General features: G+C 54.1%; 8 protein-coding genes across 8 annotated transcripts; 4 read left to right on the forward strand and 4 right to left on the reverse strand.

Annotated features, from left to right (window-relative positions):
* Window positions 1-57: 57 nt before the first annotated feature.
* BU26DRAFT_513475 (DUF1977-domain-containing protein) lies at window positions 58-1,689 on the forward strand. The gene is made up of 3 exons (XM_033827631.1): window positions 58-482; window positions 566-808; window positions 879-1,689. Exons 1-3 carry the CDS (start codon window positions 203-205, stop codon window positions 1,436-1,438), a joined length of 1,083 nt encoding a protein of 360 aa, XP_033691678.1. The 5' UTR covers window positions 58-202; the 3' UTR covers window positions 1,439-1,689.
* Window positions 1,556-2,730, reverse strand: BU26DRAFT_473102 (cytochrome c1 heme lyase-like protein). The gene is made up of 2 exons (XM_033825456.1): window positions 2,197-2,730; window positions 1,556-2,090 (listed from the first exon to the last, which is right to left on the reverse strand). Exons 1-2 carry the CDS (start codon window positions 2,679-2,681, stop codon window positions 1,814-1,816), a joined length of 762 nt encoding a protein of 253 aa, XP_033691679.1. The 5' UTR covers window positions 2,682-2,730; the 3' UTR covers window positions 1,556-1,813.
* A 122-nt stretch (window positions 2,731-2,852) lies between these two features.
* On the forward strand, window positions 2,853-4,541 carry BU26DRAFT_513478 (diphosphomevalonate decarboxylase). Its single transcript, XM_033827632.1, has one exon. The coding sequence runs from the start codon at window positions 3,084-3,086 to the stop codon at window positions 4,272-4,274; it is 1,191 nt and encodes a 396-aa protein (XP_033691680.1). The 5' UTR covers window positions 2,853-3,083; the 3' UTR covers window positions 4,275-4,541.
* BU26DRAFT_412709 (uncharacterized protein) lies at window positions 4,441-5,073 on the reverse strand (the record flags this gene model as incomplete). Its single annotated transcript, XM_033822985.1, has 1 exon — window positions 4,441-5,073. A coding segment is annotated over one exon (633 nt), but the record flags the coding sequence as incomplete, so codon positions are not given.
* A 516-nt stretch (window positions 5,074-5,589) lies between these two features.
* Window positions 5,590-6,299, forward strand: BU26DRAFT_27475 (uncharacterized protein). The gene has a single exon (XM_033821424.1). It carries the CDS (start codon window positions 5,848-5,850, stop codon window positions 6,235-6,237), a length of 390 nt encoding a protein of 129 aa, XP_033691682.1. The 5' UTR covers window positions 5,590-5,847; the 3' UTR covers window positions 6,238-6,299.
* A 63-nt stretch (window positions 6,300-6,362) lies between these two features.
* BU26DRAFT_414441 (t-SNARE) lies at window positions 6,363-7,224 on the reverse strand (the record flags this gene model as incomplete). The annotated part of the gene is made up of 2 exons (XM_033823072.1): window positions 6,363-6,878; window positions 6,928-7,224. The coding sequence occupies 2 exons, from the start codon at window positions 7,222-7,224 to the stop codon at window positions 6,363-6,365; spliced, it is 813 nt and encodes a 270-aa protein (XP_033691683.1).
* Window positions 7,225-7,496: 272 nt separating this feature from the next.
* On the forward strand, window positions 7,497-9,721 carry BU26DRAFT_445653 (uncharacterized protein). The gene is made up of 2 exons (XM_033824593.1): window positions 7,497-7,804; window positions 7,856-9,721. The coding sequence occupies exons 1-2, from the start codon at window positions 7,669-7,671 to the stop codon at window positions 9,604-9,606; spliced, it is 1,887 nt and encodes a 628-aa protein (XP_033691684.1). The 5' UTR covers window positions 7,497-7,668; the 3' UTR covers window positions 9,607-9,721.
* On the reverse strand, window positions 9,642-12,561 carry BU26DRAFT_599329 (ARM repeat-containing protein). Its single transcript, XM_033835087.1, has 7 exons — window positions 12,393-12,561; window positions 12,201-12,338; window positions 11,520-12,151; window positions 11,176-11,470; window positions 10,924-11,127; window positions 10,703-10,875; window positions 9,642-10,650 (listed from the first exon to the last, which is right to left on the reverse strand). Exons 1-7 carry the CDS (start codon window positions 12,513-12,515, stop codon window positions 9,867-9,869), a joined length of 2,349 nt encoding a protein of 782 aa, XP_033691685.1. The 5' UTR covers window positions 12,516-12,561; the 3' UTR covers window positions 9,642-9,866.
* Window positions 12,562-12,631: the final 70 nt, after the last annotated feature.

Below are 12,631 nucleotides of genomic sequence, written 5' to 3' on the forward strand. Positions count from 1 at the left end.
GTGCGCACCACTTCTTTCCGTTGCTGTGGCCTCGACTTTAGGATCCAAACTCCAGATCCTCATCCCTACCCCTCCATCCTCCATTCCACCTCCGCGGCGTAAACATCCGACAATCCCTCCCAGACCATCTCTCGCCGCACACCCCTCTCCTACCCGCCCGCCTCGATCCGCGGGCCACACCCGGCCTCTCTCTCCCGCAGCCATGTCCGCCAAAGCCAGCGGTGCGGACGCCCGACCGAACGGCGACGCGAAGCACCGGCAGCACCACGACGGCAGCTCGGGCCGCGCATTCACAATCGAGCAGAAAGCCGCCGTGATACGGATAAAGCGATGTGCCCCTACCGCGTTTTACGAGATCTTGGGGCTCGAAGAGGTCAAGACGACGTGTAGTGATGGCGACATCAAGAAGGCATATAGGAAGTTGAGCCTGTTGACACATCCGGATAAAAATGGGTACGATGGTGCGGATGAGGCGTTTAAGCGTACGTATATACGGTTTACCTGCTGGAAGATGTGGATTGTGGGGAAGGACTGAGATATGGATAGGGTGCTAACCCACGTACAGTGGTATCAAGAGCCTTCCAAGTGCTCTCCGACCCCGACAAGAAAGCCAAATTCGACCGCTTCGGCGGCGACCCAGACTCGCGCTTCCCGGGCGCCTCGTCTGCTGGCGGCGGCGCATCCCCCTTCAGCAACTTTGCGCGCGCGTCAGGCGGTCGCCCCGGCCCCATGTTCGAGGAAGAGATATCGCCCGAGGAGATGTTCAGGCAGTTCTTTGGCGGAGGAGGGCCGTTCGGCGGACCTTTCGGTATGTCTGCTCGCTATCGCCGACTGCAGGAGTTCCTGGCAAGAGATCGCAATGTTAATACGTGATACAGGTGGTGGTATCTTCGATACGGGGCCCGGGTTTGTGTTTAATCTGGGCGGTGGGCCGGGCATTCGCGTGCATCAGTTTGGGGGTGGGAGGCCGAGGAGACGACCCGGCACGGCGCAACCTCCTGGCTCGGAACCCGCGCCCAGTCTATCGAGCACGCTGTCTTCACTCCTCCCGCTCCTCTTCCTGTTCATCCTCCCACTTCTCTCCTCGGTATTCAGCTCCAGTTCAGTACCCCAAGGCCCCGCCGTCGTCTTCGACTCGCCGCGACCGCCAAACACGCAAGAACGCGTATCCGTCCGCCTAAAGGTGCCCTACTATGTCGACCCGCGCGAAGTCGAAGGCTACAACAACAAAGCGTGGGTCAAGCTCGACCAGACGGCCGAGAGCAAGTACATACACACCATCAACGTGCGATGCGAGAACGAAAGGTTCCAGCAGCAGAAGATGGAACAGGACGCATTGGGGTGGTTCCGCGATGATGAAGATATGAAGAGGCAGGCGAGGGAGCTGCCGATGCGGAATTGTAAGAGGTTGAAGGAGCTGGGGATTACTTGGTACTAGTGCTGTTAAAGGGTTTTCGTGAACATGTTCGCCTGCGGTCTCCCTGTTACTTTCTTTGGTAATTATTTTGAGTGGGATGTTGGTGTTTGAAAGCTCATGGGATGAGTGGGAAGATATCACGCGTCATACGATATGGCGTATGAGGCGTTGGAAAGCATCAATTGTGCTCCTTGGGTGGCGGCGCTTTTCCTGGAGCGAAGTTCGGCTTCTGCTGTCTTATACTTAGACATGGTATCACATATCATCCTCCTTCTATGTTATCCTACCATCATGCCTCCAAATTGCCGTCATTCAACCCCATATCATACACAAGACCCCATATACACAGTATATCCAAATACATATCATACACTCACCCCTCCTTCAACTATTATTTCACAGCCCCACAAACCTAAACGCTCTCATCTTTACGCCCTCCCAACTATTCAGCTTGGGCCGTACGTCCAAGTAAAAGTTGAGTTCCTTCCCAGGTTTCCCCTCATCTTTGCCCGCGTAGAAATCAATCACATATTCGACTTTGGTCCCGCAGCGGTCGACGACCCAGTCGTGGCGATCGAAGGGCGGCTTGTAGCCGAGCAGCGTGTTGAAGCGTGCGCGCGGCGTGAGCGATGTCGAGAGGCCAGAGAAGGAGACGAGGCGGGGGCCGCCGCAACTGTATTCCGAGTATCTATTAGCATTTCGCAGCGAGTTCAACGTGTGCAGTTTCAAGGTATCGCTATGTATAATGCATGATGAAAGTAGCATAGATGGGGACGTACACTTCGCTCCCCCTCCCCTTCTCCCACCGCTTGATCTCCATCCACGCGCGCTCGTTCACCGCGTTGTGGATCGGTACTATGGTCTTCATATCCGCTGCCTGCGGATCATAGCTCTTGCGCTTCATGGCCTCGAAGAACATTTGCTCCGACGGGTATATCCAGTTTCCTGTCTTTTTGTCCGCTCCGGTGTCTCTTTCACTGTTCGCTGGCTTGCTTGCTGGTGCTGCATCTCTTGAGGCTGCTTCGGAAGGTGTTGCGCGCGGTATTGTGGACACTTCTCTCTGCGTGCCCAGGCCTATTGAGCCTAGTATGCCGAGGGATGTGGGAGGTGGAGAAGGGGCGGATTGGTTCATTTGTGAGGAGTCGCAGCCGGAGGTTTGGAGGGGAGGTTGGGATTGTGACGTGCGGGCTTGTTTGAGCCATGCTTCGCGAGTTTTGTGGTCGACGGGGCAGGCGGCTGCGGGATCGTCTTGCTGTGAGGACATCTTCCGGGGGAGAGTTGCGGTGCGGATGTAGTTGAAATAGGATGCGATGATGGGGTTGATTCCGAGAAAAGTTGAGCTTGGACGTCCGGAGACTGGCGGGATGTGATTGGTGGGGCGGGACGACTATGCTTGGGTTCACCGCTTTGGAGGGGTATTTCTTCGCAGCTGGTCCGTCAATTGAGTCGTAGACCAGAGAAGAGGAATCGGACAAGCAGTGTCCTCTCCTTGTCTCAAGCATCCTTGAATTCCTTCTCGTCTTTCTCTTCAGCGCTCGACAACCCCCTTGCCCCTCTCCAACCACCCCACGCAGACCCTGCATAAACAACAAATATTGCACCACCCCGCCCACCAACCTTCTTCCTCCCCTCTCTCCCCTACATCCTCACCGGCAAACACGTTACAATGTCCGAAATCCACCGCGCCAGCACCACCGCCCCCGTCAACATCGCCGTAATAAAATACTGGGGCAAACGCGACCCCAAGCTCAACCTCCCCACAAACTCCTCTCTCAGCGTCACGCTCTCCCAATCCGACCTGCGCACCCACACCACCGCCTCCTGCTCCGCTTCCTACCCACCGCAAGACTCCCTGCTGCTCAATGGCAGCTCGCAAGACGTCTCTGGCGCGCGGACGCAGGCCTGCTTCAGAGAGTTGCGAGCGCTGAGGAAGAAGATGGAGGATGAGGATGGCAGCTTGCCAAAGCTGAGCAGCATGCCACTGAAGATTGTGAGCGAGAACAATTTCCCGACTGCGGCGGGGCTGGCGAGCAGTGCGGCGGGGTTTGCGGCGCTGGTGAGGGCTATTGCGAATTTGTACGAGCTGCCTGCCTCTCCGACGGATCTTTCGAGGATCGCGAGACAGGGTTCTGGGTCAGCGTGCAGGAGTTTATTTGGCGGTTACGTTGGCTGGGAACAAGGCTCGAAAGAAGATGGGAGCGACAGCGTGGCATTCCAGGTCGCGCCTGCGGAGCACTGGCCGGGGATGCGGGCTATTATCCTCGTTGTGAGCGCAGCGAAGAAGGGTGTGAGTTCTACGACGGGCATGCAGACTACGGTTGCGACGTCGTCGCTATTTCCGGCAAGAGCTAGCGAGACGGTGCCGAGGCGGATGAAGGAGATGCAGAAGGCTATCCAGGAGAAGGACTTCGAGACGTTTGGCAAAGTCACGATGATGGACAGCAACTCGTTCCATGCTACCTGTCTAGATACGTATCCGCCGATCTTCTACCTCAACGATGTATCGCGAGCTGCTATCAAGACCGTGGAAAGCATCAACACGGCTGCGGGGAAGATCATTGCGGCATATACGTTCGACGCGGGACCGAATGCCGTGGTGTACTACCTTGAGGAGAACGAGAAGGAGGTGGCGGGCTTGTTTAAAGCTGCTTTGGAGGATAAGGACGGATGGAGCGGGAAAAGAGGGGATGCTGTGCAAGTCAATGCGGTGGCCCTAGAGAAGGCTAACACTGTTGCGGGTGTTGCCGTTGGTATGCTGAAGGAAGGCGTGAGCAGAGTCATCCTGACAGGCGTCGGAGAAGGACCCGTACGGACTGAGGAGAGCTTGATTGACGAGAAAGGGGAGCCCATCTCATAATGACAGATCAAAGACGCTAAATGCTAGAGAAGATACCCACAGTGCGTTGCAGATCCTCTATACGACTCTTCATAAATTTGGTCGGTCGAAAACTCAGCCGGGAGGACTTCAGTGTCGCTTACCGAGTCAGGGTTCTGATTCAACTTTGCTCCTTTTTGCAGCCTTCCTATTTCTCCCCCGACTCATGGCCGTGGTAATCGCAAATATGCAAGTCCTTGAGCTTGATCCCGCGGACACGCATCTCCGTAGACCTCTCCATATATCTGACCAGAAATTCATGTGGTAGCTCGCCATACATTTCCTTCTCTTCCGTCGAATCATAGAGCGTGCCATCGCTGGTGCAACGCGCGTCGACTAGGTAGTTGAGGACCGGATCAGTAGCCTGTAAATTCTCGAACGCGTATATGATGGTCCAAATAGAGGGTGAACAGCTGCCGTCTCGAACGTTGCTCACAATGGCTCGGTTGAGCAGCTTCCGGAGACAAGGGGCCAGGAATCGATCCGCGAAGACGTAGAGCTTGATTTTGAGCAAGTTCGTATGCATGACGACCTTCTCGGGTTCGCATGAGCAGTCGGCAGCGACGAGCCAATCAGTTGGATACTCTAGCAGTTTCTGCGTATAGATCCAATCAACGAACAGGTTGAACACCCCAGTCTCGACTTCGTTCAGTACGATTGTGCCCTCTTCCGCCTCTTTCCAAGATCCGTTGAGTGCGTTGCGAAAATACTCCGAGTAATGACTCAGGAAGGCCTTCTGGACGGTATATTTCGTTTGAGCTGGTCCAACTTTGACAAGGACAGTGGCTGCCACTCCCTGACGGGCCGCTATGCTGGACTCTCTTGTAAGTTAACGTTAGTCAACTATGTAGATGGGATCACCTGTGACGAGAAGGCCGTGCTTTCTCTCCATTCGCCTTGTGTTCCAGAGCGGAAGGTGACTTGCGGGTAGGAGTAGGCGCCGTCTCTGTAGCTGTACCAAAGAGGAGAGCCCATAGTGGGTCACTTTTAGGGAGCCGGACAACAGGAGAGGAGGATGGATACGTGCTTGCGGACGACATGATTAACCAGCGCGTGTCCGAAGGTGGACCGGAAGGATTGGTGAAGGTGAAACTCTTGTATTACTATTGCGCAGCTGGAGGCTGTCAATGGTGAGTGAAAGGAGAGAAATGAAATGTGCGGAAGAGATAAGTGGGCGGTGGGCGTGGGAGAGAAGGAGCGTTGCTCGTAACATCCTCACCGCATTCTGCGTGAACCCGACGTAACCACCACCTTGGCATCTAGACATGCTTCAGAGAACTTAACAGAATTTCAATTCCGAACAGCATTGCTTGGCAGACCAGGTCTCCGTTCGACGAAGGCGGCAAGGGAAACCGGAGGACGTGCAGCAACCATTGTCAGCAGCGCAAGTCTCAAGGCTTGTAGTAGCATAGGGCTTGATGCTGGCCATTTATCCATGGCTCTGGTGCTTGACTCCAAATCTTAACGACGTTCTAGTGTTGACAGTATTGCCATACTGCTTCGAGACTGGAACAGTGCGCCTCAGAACGGAACAAAGACGCGCCGGGTGTGGGCGATGCCGGCATGGGCATTGATAATAACATGCTCGACGTGTGTCCTGGGTCCTTGGAAGCCCGTGAGTGATGAAGGCTCGATCGTTCTCCGCGGCGACTTACATACGATTGCCATTAGACATACTGTAGGAGTTGCATACGGCACTTATACGTTATATGCCGACGTTGTCCCGGCCGTGACCTTGTGTCCCTTTATTTTTTTAGAATACTTTACTCCTCAGGGTTCAACCCCATCTGAAGATCTTTCAATATCAGTTCGCAAAGGTGTGACGGCCTTCTTCCTGCGGTCGTCATCGTCGAAATGGAAAAAGATACAGTCTTCGAGAACGTTCTATGGACCTCTTAAAAAGTTGAATTCATCTCCGACTGAGAAACATATAGCGAAAGCCTGAGCATGTTCTAGCGCCATCAACGCCGAAATGCTACGCCATGGTATCAAAAGCTCCCTAGAAGTTACAATGCTCACGCCAAAATACAAAAGGTGTACAGCTGAAGCTGCTAAAACAAAGGAGAGGGATTAGTCCAGGACAACCGCCAAAATGATGATAACCAAAACAATGGCCAGGATGAGTAGGAGAATGCAAGCTTTGCTCCTCGCGCTCTTCTGATAGTTGCTCGCCTGCTTCAGGTTGACGTGCGCGCCTCGTGAGGCATCATGGGTGACCTCCACGTTCTCTTCGATTATGTCGAGCTGGGCTCCTTGCTCGTGGACCATGTGCGCGACGTCGCGGAACAGCTCGTTCAGTTCGCCTACGGATTGCTCGATGTTGCGGATCTCAGACTCGCGCTCGATGATTAGCTGCTCTTGGAAGTTGACGTCGTCCTGAGACGCTAGCCGCAGCTGCTCCTGGTCCTGTTGTTGACCAAATTGGCCCCGCTCTTCGGTCGGTGATGCATGCTCTTGGAGGGCTGCTCGCGCAGCGGAAGCGGAAGCCTTTTCTTTCTCGATAGCCTGGCGTTGTAGTTGTTGGAACTCGGTAAGGGAAGCTTTGAACTCGCGGTTGAGTTTCGATTGCGTGAACCTTTGCGACGGCTGTACCTTGTTAGCATGGTTCAGCATCCAGCTTCGAGGCTTCACATACTCCCACATCCTCCCATGTAGCGAGCCTCTTCAGCCTCTCTCCAATATCTTTGAATTTGTCCGATATGTCTTCCACCGCCGTCTTCACACGCTCTCGAACCCTAGCCGTCTCACGCGATGTCCCAAGCTTCGCGATCTCCTGCGACAGGCGGGCGACGTCGCTGGTCAGGGCGAAAAGGTCATCGCCAAGCTTCGCTGCGAAAGTGCGGAATTCAGGGTCATCGGCGTATTCGGGATCGTCTTCACGTCGCCATGTTGTAGGTTGCGATTCCAGGGACGAAGAGTGCTGGAACGACATGGTGCGAGGAGATAACGTCGGACGGACGGCAGCAGGCGTCTATGTGCCGAAAAGACTGGTGGCTCGGGCGATGTGGTTATGGGTACTTTTGAATGGAGCCTGGAGAGGGAGCGCGAATGTGGTTGTGAATGTCGTTACCTGGAGGCTGGTGTCGGCAAGCCGTCGTTCCTGTGGCGATGACGACTGGCTGCACGTGCGCCGCCGCACTTACATAAGCCACCTATCCATCGGCCAACGGGAAATCTCACAACGCCGACATGCAGGTGTTTGTGTTTGGCGCAAACAAAGTCGAAGTCCACTTTCAAAGCTCTGGAGTACGCACCTCTCACTTCTTACACTCTTTTCACCGCTGCAGTCCCTTAAGCGCTCTTGTTCGCCCTTGCAATGATATAGTTACCTCGACTCCCCCGCAGCTGTACCACCAAACGCCTACACTCTGCCATAATGGTGCCTGGAGCTCAAGCGCGGCCTTACAAGGACTTCCTCACCCCCTCACTGCACAAGCGGTTCGCGGATGCCAGCTTCTATACGCTGATCCTCTGCTTCTTCATTGCGGTATGGATGGGCGATCTGGATAACGGCAAGTCGAGCCGTCCCTACCTCACAACATGCCTGCTAATGCAGTGTCCAGTAATCTGGTCCTGGTTTCCAATCGGCCCCGCAGGCATTCGGACGACGCTTCTATTTATCCCAGCCCTCATAGTTTACATCCTTCGTGTCGCGCAATACCACGTCGGTCGCCGGAACACGCAAACACCATGGGAAACCTTCAGCAAGTACACGCTTCGACAGAACACCTTCATGACAATCGCTTGCTACAGCCTCTCTGCATGGTTCTACACCGAGGTGTATATTTGGGGTCGGTCGGGGAACGATAGGCTGGGCTTCACGGAGCAGGGAAAATATCATGAGCGAATCAAGCTCAATGAGCGGCCCTTTTTCCTACGGTTCCTGTTCATTGTTTTGGCTGTGGCCCAAGGCATTGTGCATCTTTGGAAGGACTACGACAAGATCGAGATTCCGGCCATGAAACCAAAGAAGGAACGGGAAGGTGCGACGGCTACCGAAGTGCAGATGAAGCCTAGACAAGCACTTACGCAGCAGCTGAAGCCAATGGGTATACGCGCTCTTGCGTTAGCCACACTAACCTTAATCGCCGGGACCACCTTCTACTTCCTGGGCTTCCGATACATATTCTGGGAGTACTATTTTAGGTGGGCGAGGTGGCTGGTAAGCCTTTCGAAGACCTCGAAGCCCACTGGACTGCCCCCCTTCATCCCATTGGTCATGATGTTCATGGCGGAGGGGAGTCTGCTCGCACTACTATGGCAATTCGTCAATTTGGCCTTCAACCTATACATATCTCAGGAGCCGTTGAAGAAGGACAAACCCATCACAAGCGACTCCAAGGATCCCAATGGCAGTCTCTTGAACGGCCTAAAGTCCAAGAAGAACGAGGTCAAAGCTGTCGCCTTCTGGGAACTGGCTCTCATAACGGACCGCTTTCTCGAGCGTCGCAAGACCATCTACGGCGAACTGAATCGCAAGAAGGCGGCTACCTTCAAGCAGGTATCCGATATCTGCCTTGCCGAGATTCGTCTCCTCACCTCTCGCATCAACATAGCTCTGGACCCGAAATACAGCCCGGCGGATGCCGGCCAAAAAAAGCAGCCCGAGCCCATCTCGCTCGTACCGCAGATCGCTCAGCCTCTGAAGGATGGCCAGATCAAAGGCCCTGGCTATGCCCCGACAACCCGCATGGAAAAGTTCGGATCTTTGACCGCCGACATCGCAAAGACGCATAGTTCCCCCCAGAACGCCCAGTCTGCATACGCGCGCGAATACCTCAAGAAGGGTCAAGAGAAGTTCTCTCAAGGCGCAAAGGAAGCGGAAACTATCTACTCCTCCTATTTCTCGAAGCTCGTCGCTTCACCCCTAGGCTGGCCCTTTCGCGCCAGCCTTCGTCGTACCGCATCTCTTATCATCACCGGCGCACCTTATTCGCAAATCTCACTCCTCTGCAACGCCGTGACTACGCTCACAAATCTCACCGTCTATAGCATCAAAGAAGATGAATACGGCCGCTTCCAGGAGGAGGTACCTGAGATTGTCCGCGTGTTTACCACTGCGATCAAAAAGATCGACGAGTATGTGGCAAGCCTTCAGGTTCACTGGTCGGACTTTGAGACTCTCGCTAGGCCGGAAGCGGAACGGAAAAAGATTCCGGAAGTGGATGAGGTGCGGGAATGTTTGGTGATGGGGCTGGAGAGGGTACTGGGCGCCTTCAATGAGTACCTCATGTCGATGGGCATGTCGCGGTTAGAGACCCAAGAGGCGAAGAAGTGCGTTTCTAGAGGCCCGGAGATGGCTGTTGCGCGATGATCGCTCCTTGGTCTTGATGTTGGGTTTGGAGGCATGATGAAGTGTATACTCAATATTTCCAAGTACTGATGGGGCTTCGAGCTCTAGATGAATAATATGACAATGATACCAAGCTTTGAGTTCTTGCGGTATCGTGTAAAGTTCCCGTCTAGCCTCCAACACCTTTGCAATGCTACTCCTATACACAGATGACAGAGCTACAAAGGGTATATACCAAAACACTCCTACTTGTGATATTGACTCGTACCCTACCACACTATTTACCACGCATCGCCCCAACCCTCCTCTTCATCCTCCTTACTCTTCACCTCTTCCTTCTTAATCTCCTTCGGCGGCACAACTACCTTCCTCGTCATACTCGGTGCGCTCCCTGTCCGTCCGCCCACAACAGGTCTCGTCGTCTTTGCTGCACCGCCAGACTTTGCGAGTCCTTTAGGCAGCGGATTCTTGGTCGCTTTCTTAGTCTGCGATTGCGCGGCCAGCCAGCCAGCGAAGTCAGGTTCGCCTTTGTCATCGAAGGAGGTTGTAGTGGTGGAGGGCGCAATGGTAGGAGTGCCCCATGGGTCTTCTTCCTCCTCTTTGGGCTTAGTCCCTGTGCCGAAGCCGTCATCTTCGAAGCCACCCCAGTCTCCGGAGAAGTCTTCTGCCTCGTCGTTGAAGGCTGCTGCAGGATCAGGAGACGCGATTGTTGGAATTGTGGCAGCAGACTTAGTCAGCGTCATACCGTGTTTGGGTGTCGAAGTACCGGTTGAAGGCTTATCAGCTTTGGTTGTAGCGGGTGGCGGAACCGAGGATGGTCGTTGTTGAGTGGAGCCGTTAGCTCCAGCTTGTATTTGGCCACTCGCAGAGGCGAGCTTGTTAGTGAAGGAGGAGATGGCCCAGCCTGTCCAAGAGGTATCGTTGGCGGGAGTACCCATACGGGGCCCGGCAGCGCCGGAGGAGAGGGCAGGGGAGGGGAGAGCGGTGTCTGGCATAGTGGAGGTGTATTTGCGGATCCTGGACATATAGATATCGACGGTTTTCAGGGCTTGGTCGCGAATGAGTCTAGATCGGGTTGTCAGTATAGTACGGACTTATGGGTTTAAGAAAGGCATACTTCTCCTTGTCGACAAGCGAAGGACACATGACTGGGAGGAGCTTAGCGGCACAGTCATCCTCGCTGAAGAGGTCGCTTGTTGCCGCCAGAGCCAACAGGGCGGCGTTACGCGCATGAACGAAGGGATCTCGTAGTGACCGTGCAAAAGCAGCCGAAAGAACCTTTGCTCGATTCTAGGGAGAGTTAGCCAACGAAGACGGAAAATGAGTTGCAGAACGCACATTTGCCCCTAAATTTCGTGCAATCTTCCCTAAACATATGGTGGTGTTTGTCCGAATGCCGGGTTGCTCGTCGTTAGCGGTCTTTGCGAGATGTCGTAGCAGCTCGCCATTCACGGTTCGGTCCGAGAGCTTTGGGACTATTGTTAGAACAGCTTTTACTGTCTCTTCTCTCACGACGGGCGCAATGTCCGTGAAGCCGGTGACCTGTGCTGTTGTTAGGGTCGCAGATGAAATGGGAGTACATATGCATACCATTTGCGGAAAGATCTTGTCATTGACGATCTTCTGCGGTAGATGATCTATCATTAGAGGCAAATTATTCAGGAGGCATACTCGAATCGCTCGATCCGGATTGGCGAACAACCGCACAACGACAGGCGTGATTTGTGTCTCGTACTCCTCTTCAGATAGTTTGGCTCCTATCTGCATAACAGTACCGAAGACCTTGGCGCCACCGCCTCCAAATTCGACAGACTTGAGTAGTTCGGGCAAAACCTTCATCTTAAAGAAGTCCGCAGGGAAGTCATCTGCTACTTCGTCTAGTTTCCTGGCAAACAGTCAAATCACAAAGGCCGATTGAGGGATAATGTACCAACCCAAGCACTTCGTTCCTCTCATCCTCAGCTTTGAGTCCAAGGTTTTCGATATCTTCCGTTACTTGAATTAGGGGCGTCTGGAAGAAGCCTCCTATTCGCTTTCCCTGATCGAGGAACTGGCTCACGCTCATTCGAGCTTTAGGATTCGGGTTGAGAAGGCGCTTGTATGCTTGGTGCATGCTGGGCGGGATGCTCTTCATCTGCCCTAGCTGGTCGCTTCCGTGGTAGCTGCCATTGAAGACTTCGAACATCAGAGTCCCGAAATTGTATGCGTCCACGGCATGGGTGGGATTCTGTTTTATGACTTCCCAGCCGCCTTTTGATATTTCGGGCGGCATATATCTCGTCGCATCCGGGATAAGGCCACCGTATGTCGGTAATATGGAATCATCCTCCTTCATGGAGCTAAGGGCCTCGAAGCCGCCGAGCTTCCATTCTCCGCTCTCGCTGAAGAATATGGATGCGGGTCGTATACAGCCATGTACTGAGGTGGCATCCGCATTGATGAACTTGAGCGTCTTCGCAACGTTGTGCAAGCCCCATTTTATTGTCTCCTCTGAGAGACTCTTCCTCTTTACGTGCCAGCTCAGCGGGTTTAGTCTCTCGGTCGCGATGTAAATGTATGAGTCCGTCTGCACCAGCTTAGCTCTTGCTCCCGTTGGCAGCATGCCCAATTCATACTTCTACCGTGTCTAAGACCTTCACAACGCCAGGATGTCGTAAGGTGCGCAGCTTGCGGAGCGCATTCCGAGCGAGGGGCGTTCGGGACTTGTTCGCGGTTACGTCGAAGGAGAATATGCTACATTTCGAGCCGTCTTCCTAGCAAGCGCAGGTTAGCTAGTGTTCAGGTGCTCAAGACAGCCCGGGCCATACTCGCTTTGTGCCGTTGTACAATGTCCAGATGGAGTCGTCGATGTCGACACGATCGCCGAAACTGTAGCCAAAGGCGGGCCCTTTTGAAATGGCGGAAGCCACTGCGGACTTGAGGAAATCCATGGCTTCCAAACAAAAGAAGAATGTCGAAAGCAGGTAGAGAACTGGCGCACAGTTAATCGAACCCCCACTGCGGGCGCCTTCCTGCGATGTAGCCAGGCGGGCCCCACCATACCCGA

The sequence above is a fragment of the Trematosphaeria pertusa genome (assembly GCF_010094035.1).
Source record: "Trematosphaeria pertusa strain CBS 122368 unplaced genomic scaffold BU26scaffold_1, whole genome shotgun sequence".
Taxonomy (NCBI): domain Eukaryota; kingdom Fungi; phylum Ascomycota; class Dothideomycetes; order Pleosporales; family Trematosphaeriaceae; genus Trematosphaeria; species Trematosphaeria pertusa.

Bases quoted from the DNA above. Each gene is read 5' to 3' on its own strand.
- BU26DRAFT_473102 (XM_033825456.1), bottom strand. From the start codon at position 2,681: ATGTCCTCACAGCAAGACGATCCCGCAGCCGCCTGCCCCGTCGACCAC. The intron at 2,091-2,196 runs GTACGTCCCCAT...CTCGGAATACAG, and splicing joins AAGGGGAGGGGGAGCGAAGT to TTGCGGCGGCCCCCGCCTCG.
- BU26DRAFT_513478 (XM_033827632.1), top strand. From the start codon at position 3,084: ATGTCCGAAATCCACCGCGCCAGCACCACCGCCCCCGTCAACATCGCC.
- BU26DRAFT_27475 (XM_033821424.1), top strand. From the start codon at position 5,848: ATGCCGGCATGGGCATTGATAATAACATGCTCGACGTGTGTCCTGGGT.
- BU26DRAFT_513475 (XM_033827631.1), top strand. From the start codon at position 203: ATGTCCGCCAAAGCCAGCGGTGCGGACGCCCGACCGAACGGCGACGCG. The intron at 483-565 runs GTACGTATATAC...ACCCACGTACAG, and splicing joins TGCGGATGAGGCGTTTAAGC to TGGTATCAAGAGCCTTCCAA. The intron at 809-878 runs GTATGTCTGCTC...TACGTGATACAG, and splicing joins GCCGTTCGGCGGACCTTTCG to GTGGTGGTATCTTCGATACG.
- BU26DRAFT_445653 (XM_033824593.1), top strand. From the start codon at position 7,669: ATGGTGCCTGGAGCTCAAGCGCGGCCTTACAAGGACTTCCTCACCCCC. The intron at 7,805-7,855 runs GCAAGTCGAGCC...TGCAGTGTCCAG, and splicing joins GATGGGCGATCTGGATAACG to TAATCTGGTCCTGGTTTCCA.
- BU26DRAFT_599329 (XM_033835087.1), bottom strand. From the start codon at position 12,515: ATGGATTTCCTCAAGTCCGCAGTGGCTTCCGCCATTTCAAAAGGGCCC. The intron at 12,339-12,392 runs GTATGGCCCGGG...TGCGCTTGCTAG, and splicing joins TGTACAACGGCACAAAGCGA to GAAGACGGCTCGAAATGTAG. The intron at 10,876-10,923 runs GTGCGTTCTGCA...AACTCTCCCTAG, and splicing joins CACGAAATTTAGGGGCAAAT to AATCGAGCAAAGGTTCTTTC.